The sequence below is a fragment of the Micromys minutus genome (assembly GCF_963924665.1).
Source record: "Micromys minutus genome assembly, chromosome: 27".
NCBI classification, from domain to species: Eukaryota; Metazoa; Chordata; class Mammalia; order Rodentia; family Muridae; genus Micromys; species Micromys minutus.
The window spans coordinates 14,411,690-14,438,134 of NC_137962.1; the positions used below are offsets into that span (position 1 = coordinate 14,411,690).

Genomic DNA, 26,445 nt, shown 5'->3' on the forward strand with positions numbered 1-26,445 from the left:
CTCTCTCTCTCTCTCTCTCTCTCCAGCCCTACATGGACCAGAGCCCCCATGATTGTGACCACATGCGTCTCAAACATCCCCCAATTTGAACAAGACCCCAACTGGGATTAGGAAACTAAGATTACTCCCTATGTTGGAGAGAGCACATATCTACTGTGCATAGGGTACCTCCATCCCAATCATACATGTACCACATTTCAACTCAGACGCCACATCATCAGTCAATAAACATCAATGTTGATGTTTCAAGACTTTCTCAGTACCTACCCTTTGTAGTTAGCTCTTCTGGCTGTGGCAAATGGGGACTCAAGGATAATTCAAGTAAGGCCATTGCTTCAAGTGTCACAAAGTATGGATTCTTATGATGGAGGCTCAACTTTATGAAAGATGTATTTATTTTATGTATTTGAGTACACTGTAACCCTCTTCAGACACACCAGAAGCGGGCATCAGTTCCCATTACAGATGGTTGTGAAACACCATGTGGTTACTGGGAATTGAACTCAGGACCTCTGGAAGAACAGTCAGTGTTCTTAACCACTGAGCCATCTCTCAGCCCCTGGAGGCACAACTTTAAATCGTGGCTTGAGCACTTAAAACCATGCAAGTTCCCTGAGGATGTTTCTTTACCTATCAGAGGGGTACAGATGAGCATCTGAGCCAACATGGAGGTACACTGGTTAAACGTGCTAAGCATGACGACAGCATGTGCAACCCTGCCACTCAGTCCTATAAGCCAGCTGCTACATTAGCTGCTGTTCTGGTCATGTGACTCTCTGGATGTGACGGAGAAGGAACGAGGAGAGAAAAAGACTTTGTCATTTCCCATAGAAGGAAGTCAGTGTTCTAGTTTCTGGTACTGCAATTCCCTCCATCTGAGAGGAAGAGGAGTCTTTGATTTGACCAAGGCTGCCTCCAAGAGGGCAGCAAGCCTGTCTGCTGCTGACACTGGCATTTCCAGTCCACCCCATTTTGCACAAATATTTAGATTTTGTGTGACTGCCAATTGAGTTTGTTTGCTGTGTCTCCCCTGACCCTACGGGCAGCATCAGGAGATGCAGTTTGCCTCAGTGTCTTACAACCCACATTCAGAATATATATCAACACATTACATAAGGGATTATCTGCCTACAATGCAGTGGCAGGTGTCCTTCCTCAGGCCACTTAGTATCCCTAGAATGAGTCAATTTGTTTTACAAACAGAAACAGCCCAGAAGCTGGTCACAGACAGCCAAAGAGATGATGTTCAGAAAGCTGACTCTAGAAAACACTGATTTATTAACTTTTATATTTTTAAGCATTTAGTATATTGTTAATAAGCAGACTTTGTTTTTGGCCATAATGACTGCTGGGAATTTTGGCATTTGGGACTTTTAAGAAAGTAATGTTGGTCCTTGAACAAGTAATCATTGCTGCCGAGAGCTTGTGTGTATACACCAGCCGTGTCACCTCCATAAAACACTTCACAGCACTTTGTTTCTGTCTAGCAAGCCTACAGTCTTTCTTCCTGCTCTTCTGCTATGTGCCCCGCGCCTCACATGTGGGAGGACTATATAAAAGTCCCTGGACAGCTGATAGTCACATTCATCATTGAACTTTGAACAGTTGTGAGTCTCTGCATTAATAACTGTGCACAGCATAGAGAAGCTGCTCTGACCAAGGCTGGCAGGCTGCCCATCCCCAGTGGGTAGTCCCACATCCACAAGCACACAGGAAGCCATAGTTACACTCAGTTGGTTATTAAAAAACAAAACAAAACAAAAACAAAGGAGAACATGAAGTTGGAGAGCCCAGGGAGAGTTGGAGAAGAGCAAGTGGTGGAACAGACATGATATGATCAAGATAAATTGTATACATGTATTACATTTTCAAGTAATAAATAAAAGATATCAAAAGTCATTCTCCTAAGGTAATTTGTCTTTCCTGCTCTTCAGATGACTATAGTTAGATATTCACTCAGCTAACCCTCACTATCTGGCCCGTGTAAGCTGAGACCCAGGCTCCAATGGTGACCTACAATTCAGTTACAATGCCTGTTTATTGTCAGAACTTAGTGCTAAGTTCTGAAGTCGGTTATCAGTCGTGAAGATGGGAAGAATTGAGATTTCAAAGTCTTTGCAAAAACTTAGGCATCAAAACCCAAATCCTCAGTAAGCTCCCTCAATCCCTGCCATTTCTCTTCCTTGTCCTTCCAAGCCTGATATGACTATGCCACCAGCCACTGATGATCACTGAGAAGCAGACAGCCCATTGTCCCACCCTCAACTACACTTCTAGGTGTTTCCTAATTTCTCTTCAAATTCCTACTTGGTGTATTCTGTTTCTTCAAGACGATATGGTATGTGGTATGACTTGGTCTGGGAAGGAACACATACTTGTGATCTAGGAAATCTAATATGATTATAAGGAGGGGGTTGAAAAGATAAATAAGGGGGCAAGTGTGAACCTGAACCATGATCCATTTGCCTCCGGTTCTTCATGAGAGTGAAGATGATTAGGCAGAAATATCTCAGACATAATCAAGTGACTCTTAGTCTGGCCCCACGATAGTGTCATATACTTCCTGTAACCCAGGAAAGGCTTCTACACCCTAGGACCATCCTCAATAAAACAGTAAGATGCTATCAAGATTCCCTGCAACTTATATGTAATCATTTAGGAGAGTTACATAAAGTTGAGAGACACAAGTTTTGCGTTTATAATGCTACCATTTTACCACAAGAGTTGGCAGAAAGAAAAATTCGATGGACACACACAGAGTTAAATAAACCCATTTCTTCTCAACCTTGGTTTTGCTTTAAAGTGATTGGTGCAGACTTCCCTACTATGGCTGGCTTCCAGTTCCCTCAAGACCAGGTTCCATGCATATCGGTGACCCTAACAGTTGAATGAAAGCTCACAGCATGCCCCATTTGTTGTGGTTTGGATGAAAAATTTCCTCCATGGGCTCATATATTTGAACATTTGTTTCTTGGTGTATGGTGTGGTTGGGAAGGTTATAGGAACTTTAGGAAGTGCAGCATTGCTGGGAAGTACTTTACCAGGGCTGGGTAGAGTAGTGGTTATGACAGATGAGCCCCACTTCCTGTTTTCTCTCTCTCCCTCCTGCTTCTCCCCCCACTTCTGCTTCCTGCTTCCTGTGTATGGATAAAATGTGATCCCTCTGCTTCCTGTCAGACTGAAATCATGTTCCAGATGCCATGATTTCCCACCCCCCCACCCCCATGACAATAGAATCAATCGACTCTGGAACTGCAAGTCCAAAGAAATCCTACTTCCATGACTTATTCTTTGTCACACTATTCTGCCACAGCAACAGCAAAGTGGCAGCTACTCCTGCTTCCTGGATGTGTGTGTGTGGCATCACTTCTGAGGCTTGCTTAAACTTCCATGCTCTAAGCTCCCAAGCACCGACCCATCCACTGAGTTGGGCTAGTCATCCACGCTGCTGCTTTTAGCCCACTTGCCCTCTCTCCATCCCTCCTTCCCTGTCTGTCTGTCTGTCTGCCTGTGTCTGTCAGATTTCAGATATTTGCACACATCTTCACTACTCTTCACACTAACCTCTTGCTGTCCAGGTATTCAACTCACCTCTGACTTCCCTGTAAACAGCACAAAAGTAGAATTCCAATGTACTTGCCTATTCAATAAAACTTACCACCACATACCTCAAATGAGTCTGACCTATATAGGCTAGATATGATATGTCTATGTCTGTCTGAAGGCTTGATGCTGGTGGCTGGCTTCAATGCCCTCCACCTGGATGCGGGACTATGCAACCCTTCACCTGCCATTGTGTCAGGTACTGAATGGTGCCTTCCCCCAAATAAGCCTGTGTCCTATACCCAAGAGAGAAGAATGTGTTAGCATGGCCTCTCTGACCCAACTGAGCAGCAGCCAGGACTTGATTGATTTTTCTGCAGTGACCAGGTCTGGCCCCATCTGTGTCTGTAGCCTATTGTGATGCTAAAAATTCCCTACAGAAACCATTTCCCAGCTTAATGAACAGACACTTTTAGAAAATGGCCCCCACAGGACACAGAAATAAACCTAGCACTATGTCCTCAGAGCAAGAAGGGCCAGTGGATAGGAAGAAACTGTACGGTAAGAGTGTGTGCAGAAGTTTGGGGTTCTTCAAGGAGATGACAGCTTTAAGACAATGACTGTGCACCCTAAGACCATTTATCTCTCAAGGAGCCCTCCTCTGTGTCAAGTGTTCTTGACTCCTTCAAACAGGAAGGTAACAGAGTCTCAGAAAGCTACAGCCATCTGCTTTCCAGTCATCTGCCTGGTAGGTAGCTGAGCTGGAATTCAAAATAAGTGCCCTTGCTCAAATAAGTAAGCCCATAACTGCATTCACACTGGAAACCCTAATCCAGTTCAGCTGGTGACAAGCAAGGGGCACGGAAAACAGAAGAAAACATGCTGTTAAGAAGGGGTTCAGGGGAAGGAAGAAATGGACACAATAATAGTGAAGAATGTGCCCCGAGTCCATTCATACATACACAATGAATTCGGAAAGAATGAATAAAAAAAAGGGAGATTTGTTGCAATGGTTTTGAATCAAGCCTTCCCTGTCGTGAACATCACTAAAATTTGATGGGTGGACCTAATATCCAATTTCCAGTGCTGGCCCAGAACATTTTTCCAGTATATTCTTCTCTCTCTAACCCCTTCTCACCATGTATGCCAAGGCTCTGAGCAAAGGCAGAGCAATACCAGGATAGTAATGTTATCCCTGACTAGACAAGGACACCACCCCAACACACATACACACACACACACACACACACACACACACACACACACCACAGGGCTTCTAGACCCCCCATTAAAATTATCTAAAAATTAAAAATTTCAGGATCATCCGCTACCAAAATTTCACCAGTAACAAGAGAAGACGTAGCCCTCGGCTGGCCCAGGTGAAGGACAGTAACTCTCTGATAATTTAATCAGCATTTACAAAGCACTGCTCTGGCTTGTACTTCATCATCTCAAGAGTTCCAGTCTGAGAGATGTGGTTGGGGTCGATGTGGCCAGAGATCCTTACAACAACAACAGCAAAAAGGACATCTTCTCTAAGTGTGGCTCGTACCTTCTCCAGTTTGCTTAGACAAGCACTCACCTTGGTTCCTAAGGGACCAGGTAACCCAGGTGGTCCACGCAGCCCCTGTTGAAGGGAACACAGACCCATGAGAGCCAAATCACTCAGAACATACCAGGTGCTGCCCTCTGCTGGAGCATCGTGGGAGAGCCGGGAGACTCTCACTTCGACCTTCAGTCATAGGACAGTTGAGTGTGACTCTAACTCTGCCACCTCCTGAGCTTTTTTGGACAAAAACAAGCTTCACTGTCCCTTACTGTTTTTTCTACTTCAGATCTCCAGACTCGGGTCACTCAAAAGGAAGCAGCAAGATCAAGCTTCAAAGCCAGGCTTACCTCACCCTGTGACCCCCTAAACCTAGTCTCTTTCTCTAACACACTGTGAGAGGGGACCCCATTTTCAGCTGGCGACTGTGGCCTAATAATAGCAATTATGAGCACACTTGAAATGTGAGTCTATTTTGGGTCAGAGGAGCTCAGTAGTGTGGACCATGAGTCCCTTCCCTCTCTTCTCTCTCCCCCTTCTCTTCCCCCTCCCTCTTCTCCCCCTCCCCCTGTGTGTGTGTGTGTGTGTGTGTGTGTGTCTGTGTGTGTGTGTGTGTGTGTGTGTGTCATAACCACTAGGTACTTAGAAACTTGGATCCCAAGCATGCAGCCAGAGCTCCATGTCCTCTGAGCCAACTTGGGGCACAGTTGTCAGACACACGCCCATTTTCGGTTTTGCACTTCCAAGGATCCAGTTTCCTGTGGTCAACCACAGGCTGAAAGTACGGAGGCACAGCTTTCAGCAGTAATTCGGGAGTTAGTCAAAACTGTCATGAAACCACGGTGTTACAATTTCTCTGCTTTATTGTTATTTTTAAGCATGTCGATGGACAGGATTACATCCCTGGGGGCCAAGGGACATCTGGAGCTTTACGGTACCCCTTCCCACTCAGCTTCAGGTCATCAACTATGGCTCGCTTTCTAAAATGAGTCTTTGCTTTTGCTCTGTCCTCTTGTCCACTCTTAGCCCGACTCCCCAAAGCTCAAAGCACATCAGCCCACCACTTACCGGCTCCCCATCTTTCCCCTTTCCAGGTGGCCCCGGGAGGCCAGGAGCACCAGGATCTCCCCGTGGACCAGCTGGCCCTGGGCTTCCTTCTTCCCCTGCTGTTCCCTGGGGACAAAAGAGGAGCTTGATGACCCTTAGCAGCGGGCAGGGTTCTGCTTTCGGATCCCAAGGCAGCCCAAGCCTGCTTTCTGAGTTGCCTGTCCCTCTGAAACATCAGAAGACAGACTGCTCAGTGGAGGAGTTGAATTCTGTTCCCCCACATTCACATGCTGAAGTCCTTCCCCCCACCCCCCTGCAGAGACTGCACCAAGCCTCAGCCTGCCTGTCCCTGTCCCTTCTCTGATGGAGAAATGGGGGATAATCACACAAGGCTCTCAAGCAGGAAACAGAGGAGGTCCCGTCACGTCTAGAGAGCAGGGTCTATTGTCCCAGCTCCCAGCCAGACATGGGGTATGTTAAAGAAACAGGAGGTGGGAATTTGAGGGAATTTTGTCCCTTTGCAGAGATCTGGCCCCTTCCAGTCCTGGACCTGCTCAACAATCCTGCTGTTTCCACACAGTCAAGAGAAGGTATTTGGCTCCCCCTAGAGGTTATATGGGCTAATAGCACACATAAGTATAATTTGGATATATCACTTTTAAACTTAGGTGTTTCGTTTCTGTAATTTAAAGTGGCATTATCTTTTTTTGAAAAAAGCATTCACAAAGTATTATATTTATATACATTTATAATCCCAGGACTCAGGAAGTGAAAGCATGGTGCTTAATGCATGGAGTCCACCAGCCTGGTCCACATAGAAAGCTGCACACACACACACACACACACACACACACAGAGAGAGAGAGAGAGAGAGAGAGAGAGAGAGAGAGAGAGAGAGAGAGAGAGAAATGTTGTACCACCCATGGACCATAAGCCAAATATATGTTCTATAGTTGGTTTTTCCTCTAAATCACTTTTCCTCTGAAACTCATATTTTAAAATAAAATCTTTTGCTAAAATGAAAAAATGCACTCACCCTTGTTAAAAGTTTACCAAAGTCATGAATGGTTAAAAAAAATCACATCTGGTGTTTCCAAGAGAAGCATTGAGAAGGAATCTATTTGATGACTTTGGAGTGGCCTTCACCTCTGATCCCAGCATTTGGGAGGCTGAGGCAGGGAAATTGCCATTGATTAGAAACTGCCCTAAACCACAGAGTGTAGCAGGAGCCACAGAGTGAGATCCTATCTAAAACACCAGCCATGTTTGGGCAGCTGCGTAGACTGCTGGAGACAGTACATCTGGAGAAAGAACACCTGAAGTGATGCGGAAAGGTACACCATCACATCCTTGTCACGAGTTCTCTCCTAAGGCCACACGCCTGCCTACAGTCCGTGGGGTCATGTTCATATGCCTGGACCAACGTTCTTTCTGCCATCCTCTCTTTACAGCTGAGCAAACTCAAGTGCAAGGAGAGTGTCATTTGCTAGGACGACAGTTTCTTAGCCTTGTTGACACTGAGGATGGCAGAACCTTGCCTCTTGTGTTGGGGACAGCATCCTTCACTGTGTTTTGTGATCGTTAAGGAAGAATTCTATCCTGTATATGCTAAGCCAGGTGCAGCCCCTCTCCTTGGTGTAGAGACCACCAAATGACAAGAGGAGGCAGAATTGTCCCTACTGAGAACCACTGATCTCCCCCTAATTCAGAGTCCCACAGCTAGGATGTGGAACCAGCCTTTGATGAGTCTGAAACTCATCTCCCTTGGGCACTAATGAGCACCAGGTTTCCCGAGCTCTGCCTCAGCATGGCTAACACGGCTGAGAACCTTTCCTAAAGTGCATGGTCAAGTCAAAGGAGTGTGCAGAGGGTGCCTTGTTCCACCTAAGCCTATGGGCTCTTTCTCATTGATACAAAGGGGGATCGTGTTTCCCTCTCTATAATTAACAAACCGCTTTCCGAGGCTTGGGATGGGTTCCCTGGTAATCGCGATGCTCAATGGATAAGTTAATCACTGAATTAAACGTGGAATTTACACTGAGATACAGCTCTGCTGCCCACAAGCTATGAGATATAGAGCAAATACAGTCTGTCAGAGCTTCTGTCTACAATGATGAGTCCATTGCTCTGACGCCCGGACAATGAGAGTGATAGGGTAAGAGACCTCACATTCCCAGCCACACAGTCCCTTCTGATGCCTGGGCCCTAAGCCAGACCTGAGCTCACCATCTACTGACCCAGTGAAGCCTAAAACAATAAATGCCTTTCTGCGGTATGAATCATTCTTACCTTCTCCCCACGCTCCCCGTCTTTCCCAGGGGCACCTCTGACTCCAGGGGAACCCTGAAAAAAAAAGAAAAAGAAAGGTTACAACACAGTTTTTGATGGACATTAGCCCCCAGGGTCATGTCCACAGGCCCCTTTGACTTCTGATCACAAGTTCCCCATCCACTCTTAGACTCCCTGATGCCCATGTCCTTGCCAGAGTCTAGTCCTGGAGCTTGTACAGCAAAACTTTGAGAACGGGTATGGTGTGCTGGGTGCTTGCCCCCAACAGCCTTGTTCTTTGGGTAGGCAGACCAGGTGAGGGCTTGTAAGGGGCCGCAGCCAACGCCCTACAAAAATGGCGCCGGTTTCCGGGGCCGTGAGTCAGCTAAAACTGACAAACAACCTAAAAGCGCATGCGTGAAGAGCAAGGTGAGCCAAAGTCACAGCCCATCTCGGGGCGTAATGATCAGACCACCAGCGAGCAGCCAATCAGGTAGAGACACGCTTCCCCAAGGGTATAAAACTGGGTGCTTTCCCTCCCTTCGGGGGGGTCTTCCTCCATCACTTGCAATAAAGCTTTGCTGCAGAAGGATCCTTGTGTACTGCATCTGTTCTTGCTGGCGAGACGGTGGCGCGGGACAAGGGCTGACACCAAAAAGTTGAAATTCTGACTTGGTGTCGGAGATCTTTTTCAGTATCAGTGGGATTCTTCTCCCCCAACACCTCAAGGGGAGCTCGAGGACTAACACTGTGCAGACACACCAGTGGGGAACTTAGGGTCATGAGAAAGAGAAAAGCTAGCCAGTCACACTGAGAACTGGAGCTCAGCCCTACTGAGGACTCGGGAGCCTACAGAGGACACCACGCAGGCCTACCTTACCTTAGAGAAGAGAGCTAGAGTACCAGGGCTGGAGAGATGGGTCAGTGGTTAAGAGCATCCACTGCCCTTCAAGAGAGAAACCGGAGCAATAAATATTCGGTCCTAACACTGCGTGGAGTCTCACCACTGCATAAAGCTCTACCTCCAGGATCTCTGAAGCCCTCTTCTGGCCTGCACAGGCGCCAGCGCGTGGTGGCAAGTAAGTATCCATACACAAAAGAATTATTTTGTTACACTTAAAGACACTGGCTGTTTCTTCTCTTGTCACCCTGGAGGTACTTCAGGTGACACTTCTGGCCCCTTTCCGTGGCTGACTGGACAGCATGTTCTCCAAAAGCCAGATCAAATGGGCAAAGGAAATCAGGATTGGTTGGCACTGACTATGGTGGGAAAAGAAGTACTATACAGACATGTGCTGCTCCAACCACTTCCCCCATGACCCAGTCTCTTCCTGCCTCCCTTTCCCCCTGTATAAAATGAGGGCATGGATAATATCTACCTAACAGGCTTGTGTGGATAGAATAAACAAACACATCATGCATTCAAAATCTAAATGCCTATGCATTTGTACCTTGAGTCACGGACACCGACCAGGGAAGGTTTAGAAATGGCCAAGCCAGACATGTGGTAGGACATTTCATTACACTGTGAACACCAATTTACTGGGGAAAATGTTTCTAATTATGGTGTGGCTCACCCTTAGTTCACACCTTTAATCTCAAATAATAAAGGTAAAGTTAGTTTGTAAAAGGAAGAACTCATGTTTAAACATGATGTCTAGTTGAGTAGCAGAAAAGTGACAAGTCAGAAAAAGATTTGACAGAATAAGATATGCCCAGCTCTCACAAGGAGAGAGAGGAAAGGGAATCTACTTCTGGGGCAGTGCAGAGAGACAGGAGGCAGTTTTACTGGGACAGTTATATAGAGACAGGTTGCAGAGAGAGAACAAGCTAGACACAGGCGAAGACAGAACAAGCCAGAGAGTGAGAAGGAGCCAGGCAATTAGAACAGATTGCTAGAGTTAGTCTGAGGAGAAGCAGAGCAATTCAGGAGAGGCTAAGAGAGGGGCCAGATTGAATCAATTATTTCGGAGAGAAATGTGACCCAGAACAGCTGGGTTGAGCCAACTAGAGCTCAGAAAGAACAAGAAAGGGTGAGCTTATTCAGCAGCGAGTCTAAGAGATTGGAAACATTCTAGGCCTAGACAAGACTGGTAGAAGCTTCCAGAACTAGGCTTTGGCCTAGGTCAGGAGTCTAAGGCAGTAAGCCTCAAAAATGTGAATTATATCAGGCAAATGAAATTTACTTTTACGTGGCCTAATCTACTGCAGAAGAAATTTCCTGTATTGCCTGTGACCGAATGCCACTGTACGTCATACTGAAAAACCAGTAAAGTCTAAATCAATGCTTATGTTGAATCATAAAACTAGCCCATTTAAAGATACCTTGGATCTCCACTCAGGAGAGGAAATGGAGGGACCTCAGCAGCTAGTGTGGAACCTGAAAGCCAAGCTAGCCTAACCATGCCTCATTTCTTCAGATGAAAGAACTGAAAAATGGATGACCAACTCCTTAATGCCCATTGTTGGGAGGTCTGGGTTAGAACCCAGGTATCTACCAGCCATCAGGACCTTTACTTCTAGGTTCACTTATTTCTCTGAAGACACGCTGTGATGTTGATTCCAACATCAGTGAAATGTCCAGCCTCTCTGTCCCATCATGTTTATCTACAACCCAGGTAGCTGACATGTTGCCTAAAACCTTGGGTTGGTGATGTTCCATCTGGGTAGACTTCCTTAGCAAGATGTTGACAATGTTTTGGGAAGGAGATGGGAGTGGACAGAGGCAGACACCCCACACTCACGTGCTTGCTCATAATACTCACCAAACTTCCTGGGGGGCCACTGAGACCAGGGGGTCCTGCAGGTCCTGGAGCACCCTAAATAGAGACAGAGGAATTGAGAAAAATGCAAATGTATTGGCTAGAAATAAATAACCCCAGCCAACTCTCCATACATGTCTCACTGGACTGCTGGAACAGCATCCAAACTGATGCTCATAGAGATTAGGAACCTGTTCATCATTGGAGTGTAGCCCCATCAGTGAGACTCAAGTGAGTGGGCTTGGAGGGGATGGGAACCAGAGAGAGAAAGACTTTCACTGTTCCTTACTCCCAGGCTTTGGTGTGGGAAGTGTGGATGGTAAGAGTGGGCAAAAGACAAAGCCACCCATCATGTGTAAGGAGTTTGAGGTGAACATCAGCCTTGATGTTACACATAGGAATAGAGGATGAAATTGTTCACAGTTGAGTTATGAAGAAAAGGCCCCTGTCACACTGAGGTGTTAAAGGGCGCTGGACAAGCCTTTCAGAACACACTGGTGGTAGAGTTAGGCAGTGGCCGACAAAGAGATAGACAGAAACTTTTGGAGAATGGGGGGAAGGGGCTTGGGATGAGCTACTGGGTTGAAGGGGACAGGGCTGTATGACTCAGATAAGACTGCTTTAAGGCAGTGCCATACTGAAGATCCTGGCACCGTTCACAGAGGAAGGTCACCTGGGGAGAGCGCAGAGAGCATGTGAATTCGGGTGCATGTGTCTGCATACACATGACATGTATGCGCCTGGTTGGATGGTCAGTGACTGATTCCTGATGTCGATTTTAGTTAGAACTTGATAGTAGGTCATGACTCTGTGAGGCTGGTTTTGGTGAGGGCATGTCAGGAGGATGTTCAGTGGCAAGGAGTGGGAAGTAGAAACTGCTTAGATTCACTGTTACAGATCACGTGGGTCCTTCAGATTAGAAACCACAGAGCACAGTACTAACCTCCTTTCCAAACTGCTTCTACTCTGCCCAGACCAAGCCCAGGGCAGGCTGTATTTGTTAGGGGAATACCTGTCTCTGACCCTTCCGTGTCACGAGCACTAACCTGCATTTATGGCTGACCCCATTCTCTGTTAAGCCATAGTCACAGATGGCCTAGTCATGTAATTTTACTTTGGCCAGTGAACCTGGCCTGCAGTTCTAGGACCAGACTGCACATTGCTACTCCTTGTACTAACTGGCCATCGCTCCTGAGAGGCCAAGAATGTCAATCTGGCTCTGCCTCCATCCAGTACCATGGATACCTGAGCTCTACAGCTTTGGTCACACAACACAGCTCCATGCAGTCCTGGTGAAAAGTTATGAGACCATACTCTGTGGCCAGGAACAGCAGTCTAAGAGCTCAGAAAGTGCCCGCTGAAAAATATGTATCCGAACAATGTCTTGCCTGCCACTTTGTGTTTGAGTGTCAGTGTGAGAGACAGAGACAAACAGAGACACACAGACAAGGAGAAAACAAAGACAGGAAGAGGCATGGGCATACAAAAAAAAAAAAAAAAGGAAAGGCAGAGAGATAACTGGAATAGTGGATCAGAGCCTAGGCAGGATCCTCAGAATAGGAAACATCTAAGAGTGGTCCTCTTTGTGCACTGAAGGTCCTTTGTGTGTCCTCTGCACACTAAATGTTTCTCTCACCACTGGGCACACAGGTACCACCTGGGTTAACACTGGCATTGTCTCTGAAGCATCCATGTATGCACAGGAAAGAATTTATCTTGGAGCTGGACACAAAGTCAAAGTTCAGGCCCGCTAGAGCACTATGGCAACAAAGGAATCTCCCATTTTGCTTCAGGTTCAAATGGCCCCTGGACCTGGACAGTCCCACCAATACAGATTTGCTTTCTTAGCCACATCCTAGTTGATTCAAAATTGTGAGCCAAAGAAAAGATGTTCATCTGGGCCACCCCTTCTAGGAAGTCCCCAGGAGTCAGGCAAGACAGGACTCACAGGGTTCCCAGCTGCTCCAGGAGGGCCTTGTGCGCCATCATGACCCTTGGCACCCTGTGGAAGAGAAATAAAGAGGTAGGTCAGAGGCCTGAGTTCTTAGTGCTAACTTGCGGCTCAAACCTGATTCATCAGAACAAAAAAAGGATGGAACAGAAAACAAGTTCTGTTGGGTACAGGAAGGCCTCCATCACTGACCCTGCACATCCTCATCACTATCCGTAAAATCATCCACTTAGTGTCATTAACTCATTATGTAAATGAGGCAGAGTTGGGCAGCCTTGACCTCAGGGGTTTTAAGCAACTAATAGGCTCTTTGCCAACTGTATAGACTCCTTTTGCTTCCTCTCCCAAAGAACTGAACTGTCAGGAAACATCCTCTCAGCCCAAACCATTCCTGAAAAATAAAATAAAGATGCTAATATGTACCGGACATCTTCTAAACCCACTTGCCCATCAATTGCTGGGGGAGGAAAAGCTAGTTTCCTACATCTGAGACAACAAGAGAAATCTTGCTTCCTGGGCAACCCACTCTCAAGGCATTCTGAATCTAAGGGAACTCTCCTCAACCACAAGAAGCCCTTTAGTGGAAGGACAGAGACAACCAAGACCCTAAGCCTGGTCCAGGTAGTTGCTTTAGGGGGGTCTCTTTTGCAAGGTTCTGGGACTCTCAGTTCTGGGGGATTGTTATAGCTTATGCCCTATAACTCCTTCCCTAGTAAGAATTCACAAAATGTCAACCAGAAGGATGGCGGTGAAGGCATAGAGAGGTGCATGATGGGGTAGCACGGTTCAGAAACTAACAGGCAGAGAAGGGGCTCTCTTACCGGTGGTCCAGGAGGTCCCTGAGGGCCCAATTCTCCAGGATGGCCCCGTGGTCCCTGCAAAGAAAGGAAAATGTGCACATGAACTAGCTCAGCACCGCTGTCCTGAGCAGATAAAGCCTGGTATGGAAATGTACAATGGTTTTAATCTGAGATCCACAGAAGCCATAACACCAAAGTCCTGAAGATTAAAACAGGCTATATTCTGTTTACTAATCTCTCCGGTGTGTAGAGTGGACAGTGGGGTTCAGACCCAGAGCCAGCCAGGCATGGACTCCTGGTCTTCAGTGAACTCAGGAAATGGAATGGAACAGTGTCCAGGGTGTGTGTACTCACCAGGGCTCCAGGCTCACCAGGATCACCCTTTTCTCCTTTGGGCCCTTGCTCTCCCTGTAGGTTAGAAGCACATGGTATAGGTAACCCCATCTTTTGCTTTTTAGCACATCAACTCTACCTCTCAGTATTGACACAAAATTACTTCCATTTCTCTGGTGAACACATCCAAGGTTGTTGTGTTAGCTGGATTGGGGACTCTTCCCTCACTTTCCTGGGGCTCAGAATGATCTTGACTTATTGTTCAAAGAAACCAGGAGCTCTGGGCACAACAAAATAAATTGCACTGAGAGGACAGCCTGTGTTCCTGCCCCCTGGGTGATGGCCCTAGAATGTCTGCCCACGATGAGAACCAATTCCGTGCAATAATTTGTCCCTTACTGTTTTCCAGGACAAGTTCTAGAATTCCTGATGCTGCCTAAGAAGCCCAAAGGGCTGAGAAGTGAATTTAGAAAACCCCAACTACCAGCGCCACCCTGACCCCACAGCATCATCCGATAAGCTGAGGCCACAGGTGACATATGGCCCACTGCTACTTACTGGCATTCTTGGGTGTGGTGTGTACACTGATGGCTGAAAAGAAAAACACGCAAGTTAGAAAGCTTGGAATCAAAGGACCCTTCTGCTTCGTTTTTAAAACCCTGCAGTTTCTAAGAGATTTCCCAAACCAAATAGCCCAGACTTGAAATGCTTTTTTTAATATTTGTCTTTTGTGAAAGGTGTTAGTATATTTTTTTAAAAAAATTATGAATGTGTGTGTGTGCCTCTCTCTCAGCCTCATATCCTCTTTTATTAACAACCCACAGAGTATTATGACCATATGTATGTGATATGAAGTTGTCCAATAAGGCAGAGGCAACCTCCTAAGGGCAAGTAGCCACCCTGACCAAAGAAAAATATCTTGTTTGATTTGTGGTTTGGAGGCAGAATCTTGTGACTCAAAGCTGACTTCAAACTTTGGAAATACCCAAAAATGAAATAGCCTTGAATTCCTAAGCCTCCTGCCTCTCTGCCCTCCAGGTACTGGGCATATCTGTGTGTCCAGTTTTTTATGTGTTCCTTATCACTGAGTTTGTCCAACAGTCAGCTTTCTGTAGGTGGTCTGTGTGTGCTAATACATTAATGATGGGATTGCAATCCATAGATTTAGATGGCTTGTGATCCCAAATTTTCCTTGACTACAGATATTTTCTATTAGCTTCTCTGCCCTTATCACTAAGAGGCAGATAAAACCTACTGGGAGCCAAAATGGAATACCTCATGCAGGCAACTGGAAGGTGGCCTGGGACACTGAATTCAGGTATCTATCTTTTCCCAGTACTATCACCTGTCCTAGCCAGGGACAAAGATGAAGAGGCTAACAAGAAAGTCCAGCCACTGGCTCATGGAGAGGCCAGTGGAGACGATCACAAATTTCAGTGACTCTCCAGCCTTAGCACCACCCAGGCTACACTGAGCCCCTGCATTGTCTGGCCTCAATGCTTTCCTATATGCTATTCCTTGGGTCTGGAACACTGCTTCTCTTTACCTGTGGCCCAGCCTTCAGGAATCCTCTGATTGTCTCCATAGATGTCCCTTCCTCTTCTAGTATTCACATATAAATCAGGTCATCTGGGTCCTCTTGATATGTACATCAGCTGTACTGGAGTTTCTGGATGACATTTTTTTTTTTTTTTTTTTTTTTTTGCATCTGGGATTAGAGTGTATTCCTATCCTTGGAGCCTAGTTGGCTCATGGATCTACATGTCTAGGTCCATGCCAGCACCATGCTGTTTTTATTACAACAGCTCTGTAATTTTTATTACTACAGTTCTGGAATATAGCTTGAGATCTGGAATGGTACCCCTTCCCAGCACTATTCATGTTATCTGAGGCTTCGCTGGCTATCTGGGGTCTTTTTTGTGTCCATATAAATTTCAGAGTTTCTATTTTATTTCTGAGAAGAACAACATGGGACCTTTTTATAGGCAATTTGTTGAATCTATAATAGGGTAGAAGATCAAGCAATAATAATTCTGAGTCTGTGAACATGGGAGGTCTTTCTATGTCTTCTGCCATCCCTCTCCTCAAAGATCTAACATTTAGTTTTAGAGGTTTTTCACTGCCTTTATTAGGTTTATCTCTAGATATATTTTAGACTAGTGTGAATGGAAACATGGCCACGATCTCTTTCTCAGCATGTTTGTTATCAATAAATAGAAAGGCTACTTACTGGCTTTTGTAATTTGATTTTTTTCCACTTTGCTGAGAGTGTTGATCATTTTTAAAAGCTTCTGATAGATGCTTTGGGATGTTTCATGTAAAATATATTATCTACCAATAGTTATAATTTGACTTATTTTAGATTTGAATACCTTCAATTTCCTTCCCTGAGATTATAAGTTCTCTGTGAGGTCAGAAGGCTGCTAGTGGTTTACCCAGAGCATAAAGTCCAAGAGGCAAAATAAGCAGGCAGAGAAAGATGCTGACTCACACAAATGATAAAATGTTGCTTCAGATCCCTAGTTCCCAATTCCTCAGTCAGAGCGATGTCTTTGTTGAGCCCATTAGAGCCCATGTTAGTGTTTACATAGAGCTGGGAAAGTATGGAAATGCATAACTCTGAGAAAGAAGTATATTAGTACTAACGCTGAACACATCATTGCCAGCTAATCACATGCATCAAGAGATGATTTCACAGGCTGGTGGCATGTGGCCTTCTGCCTCAGCCCTGTTGTGTGGATGAGGAAGCTAAAAGACAGAAACAGGAGCCCCCTGAAAACATCTGAGGAATAAAGAAAGCCATGTAGGGTCAGGACCTGACTCCACAGAAGATGGAAGACTTTGTTCTCAATGATCCACAAATTAATTTTTTTCTTCTTAGTGTGTTCTATTTACTGTGTTCATCCATAAAATTCCAAGACTCTAAAAAGTGTGTGTATGTGTATGCGTATGTGTGCATGAGTATACTTATACACACGTGTGTGTATATGTATATGTGTGTATTATATGTGTATGTGGGGGTGAATAAGTGTATGTGAGCACGTGTATGTCTATGTGTCTGTGAATGTACATGTGTGTGTTGTATAAAATTAGATTTTGTTATATAGACATTCCAGGATTTACTTAATCCTATGTTATAATGATTAAAGAGTTCATAATTTTTCATCATTGTAACCAACACTACAATGTACACACTTATATACAGTTTTTAGATAAATAAATCCATCCTCATAGGAGAGAATATATTCTAAAGAGGGACACTGGTGTCCTCCTCATCTGACTACTGAAACAAACCCCAAAGGACATTTTATTTGCCCTAGGAAACTGGTGTTGGATAAAGGAAAAAGGTAAAACCTGGTGCCATCCAGAGGTGAAATTTACCTCCAGTCCCATTAGGATTCATAAACAGAATTATATTTATTATTATAAAATAAGGATCCCAGACAGAAGCTACATCTATGCTAAATATGCTATAAGGTTCTGATTAGTGATCATGGAAAAGTGGGATGTCATCAGCACAGCACCGTGCTACCTTGGGCTATCTTTCCTTCCTTCACAGGAAGGACAATTCTTTGTTCATCACCTTAACATATCTAACACTCCACAATCAGGCAAAAATTTACTGGAACATATTCACAGGCCACAGCTGAAAAGCTAAAAGTGTCATCAGATAGCCTTGAAAATCCCTACATACTGAGGATGCTAGTGGAAGTGGGGAGAGGAGTCAGAGGCCTGCGTTAAGGTACTGAGGTCCCCCTGAATGAATGGCTTCTTGTCTCTAGATTCTGGTCTCAGCGTCCCTCTAGGTAGTAAGTGGAGATACACTCTGTGATATATTCTGACAAATTATAACTGTGCCTTTGCTGAATAAAATGAATTAAACAAGCACAGGGCTTCTCTTCTCTAGGAGGACCTAAAGTGGGTCTATCTAATGAACCAATGAAAGCATATTAAGAACTGATATGAGTGTGTGTGTGTGTGTGTGTGTGTGTGTGTGTGTGTGTGTGTGTGTGCGCACGCGCGGGCGTGTGTGTCCCACTGTCTTGGGAAGTCAGAGACAGAGATAAGACTAGAATCAGAATAACTTACACTTCCAGGTAAGCCAGGGGGACCTGCTGGACCAACCGCACCCTACAAGAAATAAAAATAAACCTTAATCAGGTCAACTTTTCTGATAGGAGGAAAGTTCTCTAACAACATTTTCCCCTCAGGAAAGTAGACCACCCTCACTGCCCATACTTTGATAGAATATAGTTAGGGAACACACACACACACTAAATTAGACAGTATCTGAAACAGGGATTTTGAAAGTTTCTAGCCTGGTGTGTTTATCTACAGGTTATTATTTAAGTGCCACAGACCATTCCATAATTTTGTAATAACAAATAGGATACCGACGTTGTTTCTGCTGCTGCCATCGAAGTGAAGTCAGTACAGCAGATGTTCCCAAACATATCCTTTAGCTTAATGGCCACACTGAACTCCAGTTCCCTTAGAGAGAGCCCCAGAGCTGTGCTGCCCCCTTAGAAGAGGCAAACTGCTCTTCTATACCCATATATACCAGGCTTGTTCTCATGAGCCGCACAAGTGTATGAGTCTGATACCAGATTCTACCGTATCATATGCACTAAAATGATAACGTTCCCTTTGGCTTGCTTCTTCCGTTACATAGAACATTCTAAGTTATGTATCTTATGTGTATGAATTTATATATTTCTATAGACAGGTCCAGACAGCATTTTTATATTTTATATACAATATCACAGCTTTCATAATGGCATTTTTTATATTTATATAATGTACCTTGCTCCTACATCCACACTGCTAATAGTCCTCTTCTTCCTCCAAAATCCCCACCTTTGTTTTAATGTCATATATACATTGATGCTCATATATGAGCCATACACATATACATTTTTTTAAAAATCTAGATGCCACATATAAGAGGAATCATGTGGTAATTGCCTTCCTAAGATTTTTGCTGTGTTTCAACAATAGAGACAGTGAGAAACAAAAACCTCAGTCCAGATGTACAAACATACAGACAGGCACCTGGATTCCCACTCAGAATCTAGCTTTTCACTTGATTTCGCATGGCAGAAGTTCCAGAAGTGCCTTCAGACTTTCTCTCCTGCCTGACAGGGGCTGGTCTCATGTACTAATGCTCTAGAGAGCATCATGCCTACCCCACCCCCTGTTAATGCTCTAGAGAGCATCATGCCTACCCCATCCCCCTGATAATGCTCTAGAGAGCATCATGCCTACCCCATCCCCCTGATAATGCTCTAGAGAGCATCATGCCTACCCCATCCCCCTGTTAATGCTCTAGAGAGCATCATGCCTACCCCACCCCCTGTTAATGCTCTAGAGAGCATCATGCCTACCCCATCCCCCTGCTAATGCTCTAGAGAGCATCATGCCTACCCCACCCCCCTGCTAATGCTCTAGAGAGCATCATGCCTACCCCATCCCCTTGCTATTATTAACAAAGCCAAGGGATCAAAACCCAGTGCTTCCTAGTAGGGGTGTGGACAAACAGACAGATATGGGCTTGAGAGGCATCTAAAGCACAGGACACCGGATGCCTTGGCAATGGTCTCCATCCCTGTCCCCAGAGATATGCAGGAAGAATGGCCACTGCTAGGCAGGTGGTGGGAGGGAGACTCTCCATGTTTGAGCAAAAGGCTTAACTTTAGAAAGCAGTGAGTTTGGAATAAGTTTGACATTGATAGGGCCGGTTTCAAATCTTGTTTCACTGTGGGTTTTCAGCTCTCCATTGCATTTGACAAGCAGGAAGAATTACCATCCTCAGTTCCAAGGTGTTAGCTATAGGGCAAACAGCAGAGGGCAAGGCTGGTGCAGGGACTTGCTAAGCCCAGTCAGAGGAGGGCAGTGTTGCTTTAGTGTCTTCTGGACTTGTTCCTTACTACCCCAAACTCTACGGGACCCCAACATGAGCCAGAATCTTTAGAAGACTGTCTATGGTTCTGTCCAAACAACTACAGCTTTGTGGTCTCCCTAAGCCTCTGCATTCTGGAAAAGAGTGTCTCTAATTGAAGTTGCATTTCTGAGAGTGCAAGTTTGAACAAACGTTTCTGAAAAGAAGCAGCCAGCACTTTTTTTTTCAGGAACCTTCCACCACAGCAGATTAGTAGATAAAAACTAAAAGATTGTAGAGGTTGGGATGTTGTGGGTGTCATTTCTCTCCCACCTGGGACTAACGTCCTTGTGACTAATAGGTAAACTTGTGCAATGTATTAATGTATCAGTAGCTTCCACTCCCTCGAAGCTAATTGTGTCATTGCGGAGCATGTGTGGTCTATAAGAGAGGCTTCTCCCACTTTGCTGTAACCCACCCCTGCTGATGCCTCCATCTGACACTTCCACTAATGTATTTGAAACATCTCGGTTTATTACCCCCTTTATTCTGTTTCTATTACACATCTGTGAAAGCACTACCTCGTGGGAAACAGTATTTGAGGTGACCTAAATCTGTGTTCCGAGGTCACGGTAGCTCATATTTCACTCCAGAACAAACCATCTCTTATTCCATTGAAACCAGAACTATTTTTTTCAACTCTAAGAAACCAGGAGGCCGGTGGGGGGCGGGGGGGGAGCCTTACACTGGACCATGCTGCCAACGTGACTGGAGTCAAGAAATGGGAAAAGCACCTTTCAGGAGGAAGGAGACTCTGAACCTCTGAGCCAAGGAATCAGTACTATGTGTCAATATTCTCTACTGTGAAGAAGCTGGTCCGATATCAGCAGGCTTGGAGGCTAAGGATGAATCCCCTTCCCTCATAACCAGAAGCTTATGACACTAGGAACCAAATCTACAGGGATGTTGTGAACTGGTCTGAGCCTAGGCTCTAGGTCTTATCCTGGCAGATGGAGAAGAAATGAGTCTTAACTGCCTCAAAGATGATATGATTACTATCTAGTGAGAAGCTTTCTGGAAGAAAACAAAGACATTTCAGTGTCGACAGACCCTTAGTAGGGCAGAGTAACAATGTGACCCTGTGTCAGGATTACTCAGAAACAAGATCTGGTACAATACAAATGAATCGTTTAAAATCCTCCCTCACCCTTGACCTCCCTCTCCTCTCTTCTACCTCTCTCCCTTTCTCTCTATCCCTCTCCCTCTTCCCTTTTCCTCCCTCCATTTCCCCCTCCACCCCATCCCCCTTCTCTCTGGAACACAGCTGGGAAACTTGGTGATAAGGCTGAGAGCAGCTGTTACCTTTTCTCCTTGGGCGCCTTTCAGACCCGGAAGTCCCAGTTCACCTTTTTCTCCCTAAAGTAAAGAATGCATAAAAAGGATTGGAACCTCTGCCTGTCTGAGTAAGGGCACTTTGGCCTTGGGTGACATGGATTTGCATCACACATGTGCTCCATCCCTCTTCACTGCCCTTGCCTCCTCAGCATGATGGCCACAGTGAAACCTAAGTCCAAGGAGGCTCTAAAAGCAGCTGACTCCTGACTTTGGTGCCCCACAGCCCATTTCCTCTAAGGCCTCCAGCTCTTCTCAGAGGTGTCTCTCAGTCACAGTCCTTCCTTGCCTGCTTAATGACTCTAGACTCTGATCTTCTATTTCTTACCCCTCAGCATTGGGAGTCACTGTATTCTCATAGTCAAAGGTATCACCTCATTCCAAAGGAGGAAGACTCTGGAAGATGTTCTTTCCTTGGGCATAGGCACAGTGGTCCTGATGACAAGAGGCAGTTCCACTTACCTGGTCTCCTTTCTCTCCACGTACTCCTGGGAAGCCTGGAGCACCCGGAAGGCCAACTTCTCCCTATGAGAACAAAACCAGTAGGTACCGGTGGGAAGTGTTCCCTGTGAGAGAAGCCCTAAGTCACATGTTTCCCATCCCCTCATATATTTCAAGCTTCATCACATGGGAAGTAGTACCCTATGCTCCTTTCTGTTTAGGGCATTTCCTCTTTCAGGAACCCTCATCCTACCTCTCTGGGTATGTAACTAACTTCTCCACCCTTTGAGGACTCAGCTACAGTGTCATCTTTCCGGACATCCCGAACCCCTCTTTAGGGTGGCATGGCTCCTTTACTACACTTTTAAACTGTTCTTATGTCCAGTTTCTTCTGGGTCTTCAATGGGCTCTAATGCTCAGCACAACTACTGATGCCCTAAGACTCGCTTAAAACTATTAAACAAACAAAGGCATGAAATACATGCAATGAACTTTCAAAGCACATGACTCCCTATGAAACTTCATAATGTTTATCCAGGACATGATGAACAATGATGATTCATTAATTAAGGGATCATACAATAAATAAAATATGAGCACACTTACCTTCTCGCCAGGATGACCTGCAAGGCCCTGCTCCCCAACTTCACCCTGTAGACAAAATAGCATAGTTCCACTGTCTTCTATGTCTACCTTCAAACATGGCTGTCACTCCACAGTTGGGCCACAGTACCTGCCAGGAATGGCTCTTTGGTTTTTAAAAATGAAACACTGGATCCTAAGACCCTGAAGCATGAAGCCAAAGTGTTCTTTATTGCTATAGCTAGGAATTCTACACTCTCCTAATGTCTTCTGCTTCCCCAAAAGAGTTGTGTATGCTTCATCTGCTCTTCGTGAACATAAACATCTGCAATTTAAAACAAGGAGCCTAACCTGGAACTTTTAGATGTATCCCAAATGCAGGTCTCAGGACTTATCAGGGATCTCCAAACCCCACCCTGGGCTCAGCAATGAAGGAGAAGCTGGTAGACAATGTTGTCAGTATGACTCAGGCTTCCTGTTTATTGTTCCTTCATTTTATAAAATCAGGCAGTCCCCTATGCTTAGAAGCAGGGGAGAGTTTAATTTCTCCTCCTCCCTCATTTCGCAATGGGAGAGCACCCTAAGAGATGATGCTATGTTCCCAGGCTTCTAGGAGAAAACATGCCATTGAGAGGTTCACATCATTTCTTGTCCCTAGTCATTTTTTTCTCATTTATGAAGTTTCCACTGTGTTCTTAATGTTTCTATTTTTTAAAATTACGTTAAAACATAATCTTCAAAGAGTTACTATGGGATGGGGCCTTTGGGAAGTAGTCAGGTGGATTCATCCTGAACAGGATTAGTGCCTCTCATGAAAAAAGCTTGGGTGAGCCCACTGGTCTCTGTCATGAAGGATGCTCTCCTGGAAAATGTCCATTTTATCCTCTACCTCTGGTATCACCATAGCATTTCAAGATGTAAGGATCTTCTACAAAGCAGAAAGCATCTTGCAGCCTCCAGATCCATGAGCAATACATTTTTGTTGTTTCTAAATCACCTAGCCTAAAGAATTTTGTCACAGTATACCAAAGAAAACATTTCTCCATCTTTGTGCTATCAAACTAACATTGGAGACCAGAATAGAAGAATCCCAGTCCACAGCTATCAGCTGCTGTATCCCTGGGCCCTTGCTAGAACAGGTGCATGGCAGGTTAATTTCTAACTCTATGTCTGGGGGAAAAAAATCACTAATTCCTTCAGAGAAAATATATGTTTAATATCTGGCACACCATTTAGAAAAAGCTTTGGCATAGATAGTCATAAGAAGTATGGTTTTCTGATGAGTGATTCATGGATGACATACTGAGCCAGTTGGTAGTGTGGATTTTTGCCCAGAGCTGTGCCAAGTCAAGTGGTTGTGAAGGCCAGTGGCCTCACTGGTTATCAGAAAGGAAGGCAAGGAAGAAAGGAAGGAAAAAAAGGAAAGTAGTAGGGATGAAGAAACTAAATGTGTGTTTAGTGTACGCATCCATCTTAGCCTGTAGCTCTGGTTCCATGAACTCCTCCAACACATGGAGTTAGTACACTCTGGAACCCTCTATGCTTCCTACAGGACCCATCACTACCCCACCGGGTTTACAGCAAATCTCATAAGAGCTTCTCTAAACAGAGCCATGCGAATTGTTCACCACTGAAGTTTTCCCCTGAAATCAGCTGGCATGGACTCCTTTGTTGTGTGAACTCTTTCCTAGGTGCTGGGGAAGAATAAGCAACTGGGTGTGGCTAGAAACTCTGAAGGCTACTGAAGAGTATCCTGAGCTTGAACATTGGCCATCCAATGAGATGATGTGGTGACCATCATGATGATCCACTGCCCCACTTCCCGTTAATATCAGCTAATTTGTGCAATTCAGTTCATCCTGTGCTCTGATTGGACTGACTTATGAAGTCCTTCCATGATGCAAGTCCTTATGTCGGATCTATACTGTCCCCTGACTGTGAACAGGAAGGGGGTACTACAGAGCTGAGAGAGATTCAGGCACTGTTCTTAAACAACCCACACATGGTGGAGCAGGAACATAAGAGATGGCAGATAGAGTGGCTGTTCTCCTATATGGCTATAATGTCCCTCAGAACTAAATTTGGCATTATGTGTAAATGTACACCAGGGTCTAGCTCTCTTCTGTGTTGATTATTCTGAGCCCTGGCTAGACTAGGATTTTGAATTGATGGCTTTGGGAAGCAAGATCCTGCATCTCACTGTTGCCCATCAAGAAAGTTCAGAGTGAGAAACTTGTGAGCATGCAGGGAGAGCCAGGGGCACTGGACTGTATACATTCATGGCAGCATCCTGTCAGTCATAAGCTGAGTAGCCTGCTTATGGACGCCCAATTCTCATGATAGTCCATTTGCTGGAAGCCCAGTGGGTGATGAATTTGCAGACTTTCCCAGCAGAATTTCTCCATCACCACATTTAAGAAGGGACCAGACACCAGAAGTCATGGGAAGAAAAGTTAGGGGAAGAAAGACAAAAATTCAGGGAGAGAGAAAGAGGAGGAGGAAGTGAGAAATACCTCTGTCTCCTTGCTTACTCCCTGGCAGGACAGACTAGTCAACGAATGTAGTGTCTTTTTCCCAGGTCTTCAGTTTTCCTTGGGGCCTTTCCATGTGCATTATGTCTTCCTAGGAGGACCACATCATCCCCTAGAACTATTCCCTAGAAGGTGATCTTGGCTATTCTGGGATTATGATGGTGCCCCATGGATCTGCCAACCCTGCTAACTAGCCCTTTTCCCCAGACTGTACACATACAGTCACACAAAACTATCTGGAGGCACCGATGCAACATAAATGGGGAGAATCATACCCGAGGTCCGGGCATTCCCGGTGCACCACTTTCACCAGGCTCCCCTGGTTCTCCCTGTGGGAAGAAAATGCAGAGTCAACATAAAAGGAACCACACTTGGTTGAATACACCTACTTCTGGCTATAGATAGGTCTAAAACAGGATCATCAATAATACTTCAGTAGGTTCCCAGAAACTATGTGTCAGTCCAAAGCTCCAGTTCCCAGAGACGAGGGACTAACAGCAGCCTTTTCTGACCTCTGGGGGACTGTGCACACATGGTGCACAGGCAGACATGCAAGGAAAGCACCTATTCTCATAAAATAAAACTTTAATTTTTTAGAGATTATCCATTGCCTATTCACTTGAGGTGTTTAAAGTGGGAATTTGGTTTTGTACTTCCTAGAGTCTAACATTTGACTCTCCTTGGTATCATCTTTTTAATGGCTCCATGTGGGAAACAACAGTCTCCTGTAACTGATTTCTCTCTTCAGGTTCATTTTAACTCTATCAGAGCCTTCCTAGGGCGCTTTGGGCGAACTCTGATACATCTCACCTTGTAAATCCAACCATTTCAACTAAGCCTTGGTCTAAAACCCTGGCAACTGACTAATTTTGGAACCCATCAATCGGGACTCTTCAGTTTCTGACCTTCAAACTCATGGCACCCTGTCAGTACTCACCTTGGAGCCAGGTAGGCCTGGGGGTCCATTCAGTCCATCCTTCCCAGGGGTCCCCTGGTCCAAGAGAGGAAAGAAACAAAATGAAAACAAAGGCAGGTTTAAGAAAGTCTTGTTTCCCCTGCACAGAGGAAGTTTGGTGACCACCATGGCTACAGAAGGAGGAGCCTCTTGTTTCAGTGAAATCCTGACAATGACCAGGAAATATCAAAGTTCAAAGCCAGAGCTGAGCTACAGCCTCATCTTGACAAACCTCTAACAGAATTTTAAATTGTTGTCCCCACAGCCCCTCCATGGTGTAGGGACAGTTGTTCATGATCATTTGAACACTTTGCTTTCTGTTCTATTTGAGTTAGCGTTCACACAGCCCAGAAAAATTAGAACTTGCAGAAATTCTCCTGCCTCAGTTTCTCCAGTCCTTGAATTACAAGTGTATG

The 26,445-nt window shown here is 45.2% G+C and overlaps 1 protein-coding gene across 1 annotated transcript in view; it reads right to left on the reverse strand.

Moving 5' to 3' along the window:
* Nucleotides 1-26,445, reverse strand: part of COL22A1 (collagen type XXII alpha 1 chain) — a gene marked incomplete at its 5' end in the record, with an annotated part of 192,663 nt that overhangs the window by 77,623 nt on the left and 88,595 nt on the right. Inside the window, 14 exons of the mRNA XM_080939438.1 lie at nucleotides 5,126-5,170; nucleotides 6,158-6,262; nucleotides 8,426-8,479; nucleotides 11,170-11,223; nucleotides 13,115-13,168; nucleotides 13,939-13,992; nucleotides 14,272-14,325; nucleotides 14,809-14,841; nucleotides 18,340-18,381; nucleotides 21,491-21,544; nucleotides 21,983-22,045; nucleotides 22,568-22,612; nucleotides 25,350-25,403; nucleotides 26,012-26,065. Of these exons, the coding sequence (XP_080795564.1) occupies nucleotides 5,126-5,170; nucleotides 6,158-6,262; nucleotides 8,426-8,479; nucleotides 11,170-11,223; nucleotides 13,115-13,168; nucleotides 13,939-13,992; nucleotides 14,272-14,325; nucleotides 14,809-14,841; nucleotides 18,340-18,381; nucleotides 21,491-21,544; nucleotides 21,983-22,045; nucleotides 22,568-22,612; nucleotides 25,350-25,403; nucleotides 26,012-26,065 (765 nt within the window). The remainder of the gene's footprint in view (nucleotides 1-5,125; nucleotides 5,171-6,157; nucleotides 6,263-8,425; nucleotides 8,480-11,169; nucleotides 11,224-13,114; nucleotides 13,169-13,938; nucleotides 13,993-14,271; nucleotides 14,326-14,808; nucleotides 14,842-18,339; nucleotides 18,382-21,490; nucleotides 21,545-21,982; nucleotides 22,046-22,567; nucleotides 22,613-25,349; nucleotides 25,404-26,011; nucleotides 26,066-26,445) is intronic.